The 16,486-nt window shown below is 33.7% G+C and overlaps 1 protein-coding gene and 1 long non-coding RNA gene across 14 annotated transcripts in view; one reads left to right on the top strand and one right to left on the bottom strand.

Annotated features, from left to right (window-relative positions):
* LOC149779390 (sugar transporter SWEET1-like) overlaps positions 1 to 16,486 on the top strand; it is a 67,188-nt gene that overhangs the window by 20,984 nt on the left and 29,718 nt on the right. For 9 of the 13 annotated variants that reach the window (XR_016415640.1, XM_089940047.1, XM_089940050.1 and 6 more), the window contains 2 exons: positions 2,255 to 2,335; positions 7,766 to 7,843. Coding sequence is in view for 12 of the 13 variants with exons in the window: in XM_089940050.1 (XP_089796176.1) it covers positions 2,255 to 2,335; positions 7,766 to 7,843 (159 nt within the window). In the remaining variant the exon portion in view is untranslated. The remainder of the gene's footprint in view (positions 1 to 2,254; positions 2,336 to 7,765; positions 7,844 to 16,486) is intronic. The other 4 variants (XM_089940051.1, XM_089940045.1, XM_089940052.1 and 1 more) reach the window with 1 other exon arrangement.
* LOC149779391 (uncharacterized) overlaps positions 1 to 16,486 on the bottom strand; it is a 38,259-nt gene that overhangs the window by 4,484 nt on the left and 17,289 nt on the right. The gene's annotated exons all lie outside the window — the stretch shown is intronic.

The raw sequence follows: 16,486 nt of genomic DNA, 5'->3' as shown, positions 1-16,486 counted from the left end.
CAGTATCAGTACAGGATTAGATATGATTATGGAATTAGCTCATATCGTGCTGTATTTAGCCAATAAATAATACATATATTATAGAATAACATATAATAATGTTATTATATATATGTTCTATTATATTTATTGCATGTACTATTTTTTAACAACAATACAAGCCCCTCTGATCATATTATATGCTCGTAAAAAAAATGAAATTAATACAAAGTGGATAGATGGATTAAAGTAAGTTATACAAGTCATGTAAGCATTCAGTACTACTATATCAGTCATTTTTTATGATTTAATTATACACTGTACATATCTTCAAATGTTGAGTATTCAGTATGTTTCTATCCAAATGCATTCTATACATATTCCTTGGAAGATCATTATATGCACGCACCAGGAAATGCATATTGCATGTGTGTGTGTATATGATTTAGATTTTTAACTTAGCTTTAAAAGAAATTCAGTCATATCACTATGATGTCTGCAGTGTGACATTTTATTGTGATGTCTAGCACTGGGGCATCATGCCACTGACATGTAGCATGATGTCCCACCCAGTCACATTATCTTGACACAAGGCTGACCAGTCCTAACACTAACTTCTTAATGCTAAATCCAAGTCACACACACACACACACACACACACACACACACATACTCCATCCAATGTTTCACTTGTTCATTGTGTCTTCGGATTTTTTTGTTGTAAAAGAATGAAAGAGAAACAAGAAGCTACAGAAGACGAATTTGGTATTCATGACAGTTTTGATCAAAAGATTGTATAATTATTAAGTTTTACTTGCAGAATTAAGTATGGGGATTTTTTTAATTTCTTGATTTTTAAAGTTTTTGAAAGTGTTCTAAAGAGATTTATATTTTGTTTTGACAAGGTAAATGGTAATTTGACATGAAGTTATTTCTGTGACATGTCTATATTTACAAATGTGAGTACCCAAAAGATGTTAACTCATTAACCCCTGGAGATTTTGGTTACTTTTGCTTGAAATAAGAATAGGAAGGACATTTTGGGGGCTGCTTCTAAATACATCCTCAAAAATCTGCTTCCAAGTGATTTTTGCTTGGCCCAGTTGTGTTACAAACATCGTTTTTCATTGGCTATTCTGCTCATGCATGTGCAGGAGGGTAAAAGTTGGAGTTGGGGGGAGGGGATGGTTTCTTTTTTGTTTATTGGACCCATCACTTTTGTCTCCTGGCCACTTTTTACTTTAAATCCCCAGCTTAGTCTAATTTTTGCAAAGGTTCACGTGTCTGTGCAGAGTCCAAAAAGTCTAAAATCCATACACAAAATCTTATTCCGATGACAGGCGAATTTTGGGTGTAAAAAAATCAGGTCTCAGAAATTAAATTTTCCCTATGTATTTTGTAATGCGATTAGAAAGTCTGGATTATGTGGCATCTTTGTAGAGCTGCATCTGTCTACTTTTCTGTAATACCACCCACTTTGTTATATCTTAAAGGACCTTGACTCTTCAGAATTCAGAAGTAGAGTACTATCTCATGATGCATAAGTGGCCGAGTGGTCTAAAGCGCTCTTCGTTACGGATCACTACCATCTCACCTCTGTCTGCAGCGGTTTGAGTCTAAGATTCAGCCAATGTGGGCATGTGAGAAAGCTTGCCAGTAGCTTCTCGTGGGTCGGTGGTTCTTTCCGGGGTTTTCCTGGGTTCTTCCTCCACCATTAATACTGGCTGCCATGTATAGCCTATCGTGTGCTGAAAAATGGCGTTAAACCCCACAACAACAACAACATGATGCATAAATGTGGCACCAGGTGCAATTGAGTTAAAACATAGGTTTTGGAAATTTCTTACAAATTTTCATGCATGGAATGGCTAATTTTTTAATTTATGTGCAGTGTTGATGCACAAATGATTATCTATGCAAGGAGTATTTAAATTCGGTGATGTCATCAAACTTGTCCCATTAATGCAGAATCACAAAAAATGATACCAGTATAAATAAATCAACAGTAGGTCTTTGCAGAGTATAATATATATATATATATATATATATATATATATATATATATATATATATATATATATATATATATGTGAATGGAATGGATCGCAGCCACACCCTGCTTGCATTAGTTTCTAGGCAGTTACAGTCAGTTAATGATGAGTGAAAATAATATTGTTTTTATTGTAATAAATATGTACATTGCACAGGCATTTTCTTCAATGTCACCAGACAGTGAAACAATTTCAGGTTTTTAATTAAAGATTTTTCCTTTCAGAGATAGAATAAGAATGGAATTTGTGATTGTTTTTGGATGGATTGCTACAGTCTCCTCCTATGTTATACAGTTAATTGGAATGTAAGTATTATTATTGAGGGTTACAGTTTGTGCTATCTTCCATTCATAAATTCAGTATATATTTTAATACACTGAATTCACTATTTTCAATGGGGTACTGATACATGGAATTCACTATTTTCCAAGCGGTACTGAAATACACTGAATTGACCATTTATTTTCCATGGGGTACTGATACACTGAATTGACCATGTTTTCCATGGGGTACTGATACACTGAATTCACCATTTGTTTTCTATGGGGTACTGAAATACACTGAATAAAACATTTATTTTTCATGAGGTACTGATTCACTGAATTCACCATTTGTTTTTCATGGGGTACTGATACACTGAATTCACCATTTGTTTTCTATGGGGTACTGATACACTGAATTCAAAATTTATTTTCTGTGTGGTACTGAAATAGACTGAATTCACCATTTATTTTCCATGGGGTACTGATACACTGAATTCACTATTTATTTTCTATGGGGTACTGATACACTGAATTCACTATTTATTTTCCATGTGGTACTGAATTTGACATTGAATTCACCATTTATTTTCCATGGGGTACTGATACACTGTATTCACCATTTGTTTTGCATGGGGTACTGATACACTGAATTTACCATTTGTTTTTCATGGGGTACTGGTACACTGAATTCACCGTTTGTTTTCCATTGGGGCACTGATACACTGAATTCACCATTTGTTTTCCATGGGGTACTGATACACTGATTTCACCATTATTTTTCTATGGGGTACCAATACAATCAATTCACTGTTTTCTTTTGGAATTGAAATTTGTCAGTATCATGATTGCTACAAACAACAAATTAATGGAAACAATAGGATCCCTCCCCAACCCACATATCTTCGTAACATTTCAAATGTCTTTTTTTCTTGCAAAACCAGAAAAGTAAATAAATGAAAGGGAGCAAGTATTGTAATAGCTGTGATTATGGACTGAACTAATTAAACAGAATTTGCAATGTAGGCCCATTTTTAGCTCATCTGGCTGTAAGTCCAGGTGAGCTTATGGTATGACCCTGCCTCATGTTCATTGTGTATCAAGTGAGCTTATGGTATGACCCTACCTCATGTTCATCGTGTATCAAGTGAGCTTATGGTATGACCCTGCCTCATGTTCATCGTGTATCAAGTGAGCTTATGGTATGACCCTGCCTCATGTTCATCGTGTATCAAGTGAGCTTATGGTATGACCCTGCCTCATGTTCATTGTGTATCAAGTGAGCTTATGGTATGACCCTGCCTCATGTTCATCATGTGTCATCAGTTGGCTTCCAACAATAATTACTTGTTACCACTCTGGAATCCATACTTCTAATCTGATTTCAAGCAAACTTGGAATATGTGCCTATATCATTATAATTTCTTACAGGTTCAATGATAAGCGATATCCAAACATATTAATAAGATGATCTTGCCTCTCATTGTCTGGCCTTGTTACCATTCAGGAGGATGTGTTTCTGATCTGATCTTATCAAACTTGGAATATATATTTATCATTAAGAGCTTGATTTTGTTGACAACATGGGAGGTACTTGCTTACTAATGAGTTGATCTTGCATCTTATTGGCTGAACTTGTTACCACTCACAAGGATTTATTTCTGATCCAAGTTTTGTCCGACTCGGAATATATACTTATATCATCAGGAATTGAACAAGTTTGATAATGAGCAAGAAATTGAGGATCTCAAATGGGTAATGATTTAATACTGAATTTATGAAATGAGACTAAATAATGTCCAGTTTTTGAGAGCTGGGAAAAACAAAAACTGGACATTAATCAATAAGTTTCATAAATTGAATATTAAATCATTTCCCATTTGAGATTCTGTTTATCACAAAGTAATTTAATAGAAATAGGAATGAAAGAAGAAGAAATAATTTCGTTTATTTTGACTTACATGCTGCACCTTTCATTTGTTGCATGTATTATAGTCCATGGAACTTTTTACACTGTCTATAAATAGTAAAATATTAAGTTTAATTTTTACCAGTTATAATTCAAAGAACAACTGTCCTGAATAAACAGAATATTTGACTTAGAAAAACAATTTTTCAACACAGAATGTGTATGCAAGATCAGTACGATGTCACATAGAGAAATGTTTAACAGCGAGAGTGTGTCACTATCATTTTCACTTTTAAGCATTCAAATTGTTGGATACGTGAAGGGACGATTATGGATTCAGATATTCCAGATTTACAGTAATGTATTTATGATTGAATATTTGCATTATATCATTTAGAACAGTGAACTATACTAGACATAGACAAATTCGGAATTGCATCACATGATAAGAGCTATTTTATGGCATAAACATGCAGTGGCTGGATAACATTCTTTCATTTTGGAGGCCAGTTTATGTCCACATTCTTCTGTGAAAAGAAGTGAGTTTATTTAGTCCTATAAGTTAAAATTTAAACTGCTCTTCCATTTATGGTGGATTCCATGTTACATGTATATTCCTACCCCTTTCCAACCACACACTATCAATTGACCAGTTCTCTTAGTTTTATTTATTGTTGTTGTTCTTGTTTTCACTTGGGTTTAACCCCATTTTTCAGTGCATGATGATCAATACATGGCATAATGAGCCTATGTAGGGGTAAATGGGCCATATTCAGACAGACATTACTTTTTGTCCATGGTTACCTTTGTGCACACAATTAGAAAAAATGGCCACCAGAATATTAGTAGTAATAGTAAAAGCAAAATGTTCCAGTAGGCGGGCAATTAAATTTTCCAACGATTGCAGACATTCACTAAAGAGAATACTGTGCAGGAATTTCATGGGCTTATTTGGACCAATCAGAATCACATATAGTGATATGTTAACAATGTTGTAATACCAAACAAATTAAACTGCACACACTCTATGTAAAGTGTACTATGTGATAAACATTAATATTAATGAGTGATCTTGCATTTGATTGTCTGGGCTTGATACCACTCTGAAAACCATAGTTCAGTCAATCTTTGAATACAGACGTTTGTCATTGAAAAAATCTTTGATGAGTTTGATCAGATTGTGAATAAACTTGGAATGTATGATTACATGATTTAGAGATGAGTTAAATAATGAGCAGGATGCAAATACGCTGATCTTCCATCTTATTAGCTGAGCTTGTTGCCTCCTTCCACTCTGGTGGAGGACACATTTCTGATGCAGCTTTGACAAAGTTAACAATGGACTGATATCATCAATATCTTGAACAAGTTTGATGATGAACAAGATCCACTCAAAAGATGTATTAATCAGATATTCTTGCATCTGACTGGCTAACTTTGTTAATAATAATAATAATAATAATAATAATAATGCTTTATTTATAGGCCTCTGTCATCAAGATCTTGGTTGAGTATGATTATGAGTGGAATTCATGCATATTGATGATGTGGCTTTGCATCTGATTAGCTTGGCTCAGCACTCCAGCAACTATATTTATGATCTGGTTGTGATTAGACTTGTTAAATAATTTAATAGTATGAAGATGATGAATATCTTATATCTGGTTGACTTAACCTGCTACTGTTTTGGAGACAGAATTCCATTTGGATTTCATTCCACTTTGGTAAATAGGCTTTATTATCATTGAGAATTATAAGTATTAATGAGATGCTTTGCATTTGATTGGCTGAGATTGTTACTTCTGATAGTTTCTATAAAAAAGACTGTAAATTGGTTCATATCTTGAGGATCTTGAATTAATTTGAGCAGTAGACTATGCATATTAATTATTCCTTTATCTTTAGAAATATTTTCTGTCGGGAAGCAGATAAAATGAACATGATATTAGGTATTGGTAGGTAGACTGTTCTTCCAATACTGCATAAGCCTGCTTAGTGAAATGGTAAGTTACGTCATGTAAGTCAGGTGAGCATATTCATACCCACTTGGGTTTCTTGTTTGGCACATGTTTGAAATTTTTTTCATTTTCTAAAGATACAAATGTTGATTGTCATCCATCGCTGTAAATTTATTTTGTAAACTAATCAGAGTTGAAGGGAGTTTTATAAATTTGCAATATATACCTTTTTTTAATGCCCCCAATCCCATAAATGTTTCTCTTGATTTAGAGAAAGGATTAAAGTTATTGTCTAATTTATAATTGACATTTCATAAACCCATTTCATATATTTGCAATTCACATTTTTATTACAACTTCATGCCATCATACATATTAGATATCTGTGAGTACAGTGGTCCCCCACTTATAAGACCTCTCCATCCACAATGACAAATACGACCTTATAAAAGGGGTGGCCTCACATGAGGGGGACAGATTGATTGAAATATCTGTGTAAACATTTTTTTAAATAGCCTGACATCCTGGGCTCATAAAATCTTGCTTGAGCCCCTGTCTTGTTGTAAGTGAGTTGCCCATTTGGCAAGTAAATAAAAGTCTTCTCTAATTTTTCTGAAAGTAACTTTTAGTGCACTACCAAAACGTGGCATTTTCATTTTTAAGTTCTTCAGGACTGGTAAAATATTAGTGTTCATTGCATGAGCTCTGTTGGTATATTGAGAAGATAATCTGCTTAATTGTATAAATAACTATGAAGTTTGTTTACGTAGCAAAGCATGTGACAAGTGAATGAGATGCAATATTGTTTTGTGTTTTCTGTGGCTACCTTTAATTAGCACTCACTTATGAATAATAATGAGCTGTCCCTTGCTTACAGAAATGCATCACTGGTTAAATATATCAAGTGGTACCTATGCAATTGTTTGACAGCTAAGCTAAGCTCAGGGATTAGTGACTTATAAAAGCCTACAATACAATGTTTTCAAATGGAACTGAGATAATTACATTGTATTTTAATCCACTTAGTTTCAAATGGTTGATAACCATTAGTTCTACTTCCATATGGAGTAAAGTGTTTTCTGTGATCATGACACATCGACAGTACACCGAGATGAACTAGATATTAACTTGAAGCTTCTGTATTTTTCTTATTAGTATATTAAAAAGGACCACTACCACTTGGACTTCATTTCTGTTTCCAACTTTGCATTCAGAGAGTGAAACTACTGAGTACTGGTTAGCACCAGGACCTGTAGAAAGCAGTGTGGTAATTTCATGATTGTGTTAAAAAAATAGTAAAAAATATATATAGCCCCGTCAGGAAAGAAATTTTGAGTCAGAGCAAGTGATTTTTTTAAAGCAACATGTCCTGGGCCACCACCTGAAAAAATTTCTTTGAGCACTGAATTTACTATATTGATATCTGTCAAGGTATCTTTATAAAACAAGTGGCCTTTCTTGAGATGACCTGTCAAGAATGGGGCTCCTTTATAACACAAGATCAGATCATTCATTAAAATCTGTTTATGCTGATAACTTCTTGTGAAGGATATATATATATATATATATATATATATATATATATATATTTCTTTAATAAAATTTCAGGCATATTTGTTTTGGTATCATCAGGAAAGGAACTACGGGAGATATGACACCTTTTACATTCATTTCATATTTCTGTGCGTAAGTACACCTGTTTAATATAACTTCATGCTGTGGTACAAGGCAAATATATACAAGTAAAGTGATCGCCCTCTTATAAGGCCATCCCTTCATTAATGAAATATATCGCCTTATAAATGTGGGTGATCTCACTTTACATTGTTTTTAAAGAGGATCAGAGAGTTTACAAAATGACAAAAATATAATTTACTGTGACAGATTAGATCAACCCAATACTATCTCTTTCTTAAATTACATATATTTGTACAATTAGGCTATCAAACAGTGAGTGAATTTATGAAACGGGGGTGGTGGTGAGCATGTTGTGCCAAAGAATGAGTTGAATCATCTAAATTACAAATCTGGAGCAAGTTTGGTATACAGTAAAACCTGTCTTGAAAGATCACTGCTATGTGAGACCAGTATTATTGTAAGAAAATATGGTGCCATATATCATCAAGCACACTGATCATGCAGCTATTACTTTGCATCTTATCAAAAGCATCTGCAGTAGGCTTCATTTGTTTAAGATACTTTTCAGCATTCCCTTTCATATCAAAGCTCTTCACCTTGTCAGCAATTCCAGTATTAATAGAGTCCCCATGCTCATACAGTATCAATAAATTAGGATTGGATGCAATCAGCAACAGTATTCCAACATACAGACAGACATTCAGCTAATAAGTGTTAAAACTTCATGCACACAATTACAGTTAGTTCAGCAGATCCTATTAGCCTAAATGTGTTTACTTAGAAATTAGACTCACAGTTTGAATGTTTTGATAATTTAATAGTCAAACACACTTTTACAGTTAGTTCAGCAGATCCAACATGTTTATGTAGACTCAGATTTTGAATGTAAGACATTCTGATGTTATTTACAAGTGATTACGGTCACAAAATCGGTATAGTTTATCATCATATGTATTTTAAAAAAATGAACAAAGTGTGGATGATTTTTTGAAGTGATTTAAATCATCTCATTTGAATCAAACAACCCTGCTTGCGTTGAGAATTTTTTCTTTCTTCACTATTCTTAAAGATCTTTATCAAACATAAACTTCAACAATTATTGATTAGACATGAAAATAAAGCCAGTTACAGCAAACCAAGCCCTTTTGAAACAAAGCTTCCATCTTTTCCATATATAAACAGTTCTGTCAAAATTAAGTTTCTCTCTCTCAGCTATCTTTTTGCTGCTGAGAGTGGTCAAAAAGCAGGAAACTTGAAAGGTTGTCATTTTCCAAGCACTTGGCAGGGAAAAGCAGTCCAAACTTCTGAGCTCTGTAACATCAACATCAGTTATGATAAACCAAAACTGGCAGTATTAAAGAAGATAAAGCTGTGGTGTGTAGTTACATCAAATAATATAGACTTTCTACTTGTGTGAAAAAATAATGCAGGAAAAAAACTCATAATTTTTGAGACCTGTTTTTTTTTAGGTGAAAATTTATGAGTTTTAGAACAGACGTTTGTGTCTTGATTTTAAACTTTTTGGCCTTACAGCTAAATTGGACCATTGTGAACAACACAGACAGATGAATCTTTGCAAAATTTGTTTCCTAACCCTAATTTAGGCAAAAATGAAAATAATTTCCAGGAGGTAATGAGTAATATTTGATGCTGTCACTAAATATGAATAATCCTTGCTTATTTGGTCATTTGTGCATTAACATTGTACATACATTACAAAAATAGCCATTCCTGAACAAGTTCTGAGACATTAAAAAATCGATTAACTCGTTACCTCGCATGCCGTGTTTACATGTAATGAAGTAGTACCCTACATCTGAGCTATGTAACGTCAACATCATTTATAATACACTAAAGTGAGTGGATTACAGAAAAGGGGAAAGATGTAGTTGTATAATGGTATCAGATAATTTATGCTTTTTCTTGTATTAAAAATACAGCAGAAACAAAATTGAGACCCATTTTTACTGAACCAGAATTTGTGTCTGAATTTTAGGGTTTTTTTGGCCTTAGCTCTAAATCAGACCAGACTGAACTGCACATGGACAAATGAACTTTTGCAGAAAGTAAGATCATTTGCAGATTTGGAGTAAAATAAACTGCAATATGAAATTTGCAGGTCCAATATGCAATAGATAAGGAGAAACAAAGGTCCAATTTTGTTGCTTCTAAACATGTGAAACCTAATTAGCCACTTGAAAACAACATCTTAGATGTGTTTGTATCCATTCAAAAGTAATTTTAAAAAAAATATGTAGCCAACCCACATTTTAGGCCAATATAAAAATAATTTCAAGAAGGCAGTGAGTTAGGGGAAAATGTCATCATAACACCTTTTGTCATTCATTCCCCAGATTTACATGTCTCAGACCAGGTTACTGCTCAGTTAATTGGAGCTGTACTCTCAGATAAAGTTTTGATCAATTGGAAGACAGAATACCCTTATGGCAAAATTCATGTGAAGCAAAATGGATAATCTCCACACCTGATGAGATGTCACCTTGTCTTTGCTCAGTGAAATAGTGAATAATCTCTGTGATCCACAAAATTAAAAAGAGAGTGAAAACAATTTGTATTAATTACAAAATGACTAATATTTGATATAGGTATGGTAAATTGCATTGACATTAGTATCTTTCAGTATGAAACTGTATGTATTACTTGATGTTGGATATTGTCATGAATTAATAGAGACTACCATTAATTCAACAATACAAGTGCTTGCTTCTAAACATGTGCATTGGTATTTAATTTTCTTGGACTTGAATACAGTCACATTTCTCAAATATTTCATTGGATTGCATAAGATTGTTGTGTGTTTTATTATAATTGAATCTATATTCTTTGGGAAGTTAAGAAGGACACAAACTACAAGTAATTTAACATAGTATCAGACAGAATCATTGCATTAGTATGAAGTTTGTCAAGTATATAAAATCTTGCATGTGAATAAATTGTATTCAATAAATTTCATTCTTCATCATCTTTCATAATATATTTTCAGCGCTATAAATATTTTTGGTATTAAAACAGACTGATGGACTAGTGATGTTCTTCCATCAGATATAGCAGTGGTGGTGGGGAGACAGTGAACTTTTGCTGTGACTTAATTTTCATAGCTTACCTTACCCATGAAAACCATACAAACTTGGAACCCCATCAGTTTAGAATATAAATTGATTCACGGAATTATGGTGTCTTGGCAAGTTATCCTTATAAAACAGGATGCCTCACTTGAGAGGAGCCTGTCAAGAGGGATGCTACTGTATCGTACAAGATCTGACAACACAGTTTTTAAAAAAAACGGTTTTAACTGATAACTTCATGTGAAGGATATTTATTCATAAATGATGCATTCAATTCTTTAAAAAATCTTCAGGGAAACAAATGTTTTGGATATCATCAGGATATGAAGTACAGGATATATGATGTTGTTTTATGTTCATTTCATATTTCTGTGCATAAGTAGAAAGAAAGAAAATTCATCTGACAGTATTTTATGTTATAAAATTTGTCAGTTTACTCACATTTCAAAACTTCTAAACTTTTCTTCCTCAGATTGCAGTTGTTGCAATATTGTTATCCCCATGCTTTTTATACAGAGATACCATTATATCCTCTATCCATCAACTTTCGAATCTCTTTCTAACCCACTGGGTGGAATTTCAAGAAACTTTGATGTTATGTTGCCCCAGTGCCATTAGAGGAGGTTAGTGGTAAAATATGAACAAATTAACAATTTCAGTTATTTATTTTAATTTTTGGCATTTTCTGATATTTTGTGACCAAACATTAGATATGCTGATGTGTCAGGAAGACATATGTGATAAATTTTGCATCATGACGCATAGATCTTTGTCATTGGGTGGAGTTGATTGGAATATGCAGTGTGAATGAAGTGCATGGGAATTTGTGATGACAAGTCATTGCAGTTGCTCTAATTTGTATTACTGTGTTTTTGATGGTAAATGTACAGAAAGATCACAAAGCTGATTGCCTGAAAATCTTAAATTCATTTTGAAAAGCGTTTTATTAATTCTTTGAGAAAATGTTGAGGACTTTTCAGATTGAACAAATTCCTCCAATATTTTATTCAGGCAAAAATGAAAGTTGCATTACAGTTTAATTAGCTATACTATAGTCTGATAATACAAACCCATTTGTTTGTACCCCCTTACCGATTTAAATAATGGAAACCTGTGATAAAAAGTGCAAGGAACTTAGTCAATTCATTCATTGATTTATAGTTTCTAACCTGACTCTGAGTAGAGTGGCCCTAACACCGTCATCTTGTGTGCATTTCATGCTTAACAGAAGTTTTCATTGTAATAGACGGACATGCTCGGATCCATTTCTAGTTTCTGGACAAGTCCATTTTCAGCAAAGGGGTGTATCACGACTACAGATGTACATGCACAAATCATCTGCTTCTGATATTTACAATGTTGAATCAAGCAAAGGAAAATAATGACAGCTAAAATTTGCTCTTCATGTGGATTTAACAAGCAGTTTAATTTCTATGTTCATATATGCAGAGGGATATAATTCCAAACTCTCAACGTTATGTAATTTACGCAATTATTTAGCAGTTGCCGAACAGGATGAACCATGTCATTATGTTGTCTGATGGAAATAAACTAGCCTATAGTGTATGCAGTATGGCGCCGTGCTAGTATGGAAAGTCCATTAAGCATGAAATGGTGCAGGAGATGCCAGAATTTGTGCCATTCTGGTCGCAGTCAGGTTAGAAATTACAAATCATTGATTCAATTGACTTAGTTTTCTGCACTTTTTATCACATTAAACATTCTCGTTTTTGAAATCGGTAGGGGGGACAAACAAACAGGGATGTAGAGTCAGACTATAGTCATTTTTTGTCCATGTGAGCAAGATTTTTTTTATCAATACTCCTAAACTACCAGGATGATTGCCATTAAACTTTATAAACATATTCAACCAAAGAACTTGACAACACTAAATGAAAATGGATATTTGATATGGCCACCATAATTATCTTGAAAATCTAATCCTTTCTCTAGTGAATCTCACTTATATTTTTGGAAACCCCACAAATCACAGTGGGGGGTTGGAGAGGATTAAGAAAAAAGCCTATATCATCTCTCTGCACATCCTGATGGAGTTTTCATGGCAGCTTGTGGAGAATTGCTCTGCACACCATGCTTTCTTGCAGAGTCATCAAGGATGACCACCACAGAGTAGTAGACATGGTGTCTTTCAAAAGGCATGGTTTGATTTGTGTGACCCTTGCTCTTTGGAGGTTTATGGAGTGAGGTAGAGAAGAAAGAGAGATGTACCAATTTATCTACATTATTATCAGATGATTATACACATTTTCTAGTTCTAATAAAGATTATGTAATAATACCCAGATCAAATTTTAGATTATATTGACATAGTTGAAATGCCTCAAAAACTGTACTAATACTATGTACTTTTTTCATTTACAAAAGTGCTTTCTACTGCATATTACAAAATCTTCTAGTGAAAATGAAACAAAATCTTCAGAAATTGCTAATGGATGTATTTCGATTACATTTTGTGCAGTGAATCTTATTTTTACAAAAATCTCATTGCAGTATTATCAGAATGTACAGATGCATTCATTTCTTTTTTCTATTGCAGTTCATTCAATATACTTGTTAAGTATCATATGAAATTCTTTATTATTGCACACTGCAGTGAAAAGAATGATAGATGTTAAATGTTTTACAACAAAATTGCATTCATACCTGACTGATATGAAACAATATTGCATAAGTTCCAATAGTTACCCCATGCATGTGCAGGGCTGGATGAGGTCAAGTGTTGGGGGTGTGTGTCCAGAATTTCAGAAGGGCTCTTTCCTTGAAATAATACCCAGTAAACATGTGCAAGAATAAAATGATCGTCAAATTTCAAGTGACAAGTGGGTGTGTGCGTGGTTTTTTTAGTGGAGTTGGTGGTGAGTGCTCGGACTAGTTCTCAGTAATATCTTGTACTATTTCTTCTGACATCCAATCACAGGATTTTGAGAGGTGATTTAAACCAGAGATTTGTATTATAAAATGACACCATGCCATTCCTTTTCTTATTTTAAATTTATCTTGTGATGAATGAAACTATAAAAACATCCTGGTTGCAAAGAACAATCTAGCCCAATAAATTAAATGGCCAGTCCTTTGCAGTACATGTGTAGTTAAAATTAAACAAGTATGTAGATTCAGCATCATGACTTGGTCATTACATGATTCATTAATTCAGGATTTGCTCTGGCTTTTATTTTTTTATTTTTTTAACTCATTAACCCCTTGAGGTTTTTGTTGTTTTCATTTGAAATGTGAGTAGGAAACAGATTTTGTGGGCTATTTCTGAATACCTCCTAATACATCGACTTCCAAAAGATTTCCCGTTAACCTAATGCCTAGCTGTGTTAGAAACATAGTTTTTCTTTGGCTATTTCACTCACGCGTGAGCAGAAGGGCAAAATTTGGAATTTTATTTGCTTAACGGACCCATCATTTTCGTATCAAGACCACTCTATATTCCAAATGCCCATTTTATCCTACTTTTTGCAAAGGTTGGCCTGTTTGTCTACAGCTGAGAAAAGTCTGCCTTAGTTTTGAGGCCAAAAAGCCTATAATCTGGACACAAAATCGGACTCCTACCACTGGCAATTTTTGGGTGGAAAAAAATTTAGGTCCAAAAAATGAGGTTTTACCCTCTGTATTTTGTAGTGTAACTAGAACATCCAGATTATTTGGTATCATTGTAGAGCTACATCTGTCTACCTTTTTATAATACCATCCACTTTAGTGTATTTTATATGACCTTGATGCCACAGAGCTCGGCAGTAGGCTACTACCTCCTGATGCGAAAACTGGTGCCAGGGGTTAATGGGTTAACCAAAAGTGGCTCTGAACTGGAGTTTACTGGTAATTGTCTAAACCTTAGAGGATTACTTTTCATTTTTAAACACTTTAGATATTCAAGAGAAGATCAATACCGTGTGCTTCTCGTCAAGTTAGTTTGTCAAGATTTTTTTGAAAACAGTAAAAAGTGTAAACATATTGCAAAAGAAGTTGATTAACCATTCTCTACGTGTACAGAATAGACAAAACTTTTTTCTTTATTATTTTATTGTTCCAATATATTTGATAGAAATTAACATCACTTGACTCTTGAAATGGTATCTGATTGTAAATTACACATGACGTCTTGTTCTTTCCATGGGTGGTTATCATTTATTGACTATTCAAATGTCAGTCAGTAAAACTTCCATTGTTAATGAATAGTTTGAGCTGCATGTATTAAGTGCAACATGCAAAGTCATTTGTATGATAGAAATGTACTTTTCACAACCTGTACTTTTCACAACCTGTACTTTTCACAACCTGTACTTTTCACAACCTGTACTTTTCACAACCTGAAATTGACATCATCTTCTGATGCTAACATTTTATAACTGTGTTTACAATGGTCACTTCCTTTATTACTGCAGAACATCTGCTGAAGCCAAGTTTTTATTAGGGAGAGACCATTTAAGTTTTAAAGGGGTAGGGGTAAATGGTTGAAAACTATCGTCTTATTCTGATTTGTAGTATAAAAAGGACACTATGCCATTCCTTGTGATGATTGAAGTAATAAAATAAATGCCATGGTTGGAAATAATTATTTAGCCCATTAAAAAATTCTGTGCCCAGTCCATTACAGTACATGTACACATTTATTCAGAGTTGAACTAGTTGATTGTTGTGCAAATTTTTTGTGCACATGTATGTTCAGTCTTGTAACTGGCCCATTAGTGCTTAAGGACTAAACACTTGATTAGCAAAGTGTAAGTTCAGTGTTTTCTTTCTTGTTTGCTTTCTAAACAGAAGCTATTGCCATCTGGTATTTAATTGTTCATACCTCAAAAGATTATTTTTCATGTTTAAACAGCAGTATAAATTTACACTGTTCAAGAGAAAATCAACAAGGTGGGCCTCACATCAGGTCAGTGCTTAAGATTTCTAAATGTACGAAATATACAAGACTTCTAAAATTAATGATCAGCTGCTCCATGGTGGAGATGTCAGTGGCGTGCTGGCCAAGGCACAGTGGTGATTTGTAAGTATTTTATTGCTCCGCTGCTGAGTGTTTTTGTGGAGCAAAAGTGCCCTCCCCTCGATTAAGTCCCCCACTGTAATGCGTGTTTTTCAGAAAATACATGTGATATCAACATGTGATTTTAGTTAAAATACTTATTATGGTGTCTAGTTGATCCTTAAGGAAAATGTTGGTAATCTGATATAAACATGGTAGTCATCTTGACGATCTTGTTATCTTAGTTTCTCTGGAATAAATGTTCATGTTGAACTGGAATTTTCACTGAAAGACATTTTATGTTATTTAGTTGGTCCTTATTGAAACTGGTGCTTATCTGATTCCTAAATACAGCCATCTTGGCAGGCATTGTGAAAATCCCATTATTATTACTTCTTCAGAATGGATGGTCTTATTTTCATGGAATTTTCACTAAAAGACTTTGTATGATATATGATTGTTCCTAAATAAAGCTGGTGCTGATCATTGTGGCCATCTGTGAAAATATAGTGCTATACCTCCTAAACAGATGTCCATACTGACATGGATTTGGCTGCAAGACTTCTTATATCATGTTGGTCCTAAATGAAAAGGGTGCTAATCAGACTGC

The sequence above is a fragment of the Sinohyriopsis cumingii genome, chromosome 17 (genome assembly GCF_028554795.1).
Source record: "Sinohyriopsis cumingii isolate HCF-2022 chromosome 17, ASM2855479v2, whole genome shotgun sequence".
Taxonomy (NCBI): domain Eukaryota; kingdom Metazoa; phylum Mollusca; class Bivalvia; order Unionida; family Unionidae; genus Sinohyriopsis; species Sinohyriopsis cumingii.
Note: the sequence above shows the minus strand (reverse complement) of the source record. Positions and strands in the feature narration are given on the sequence as shown.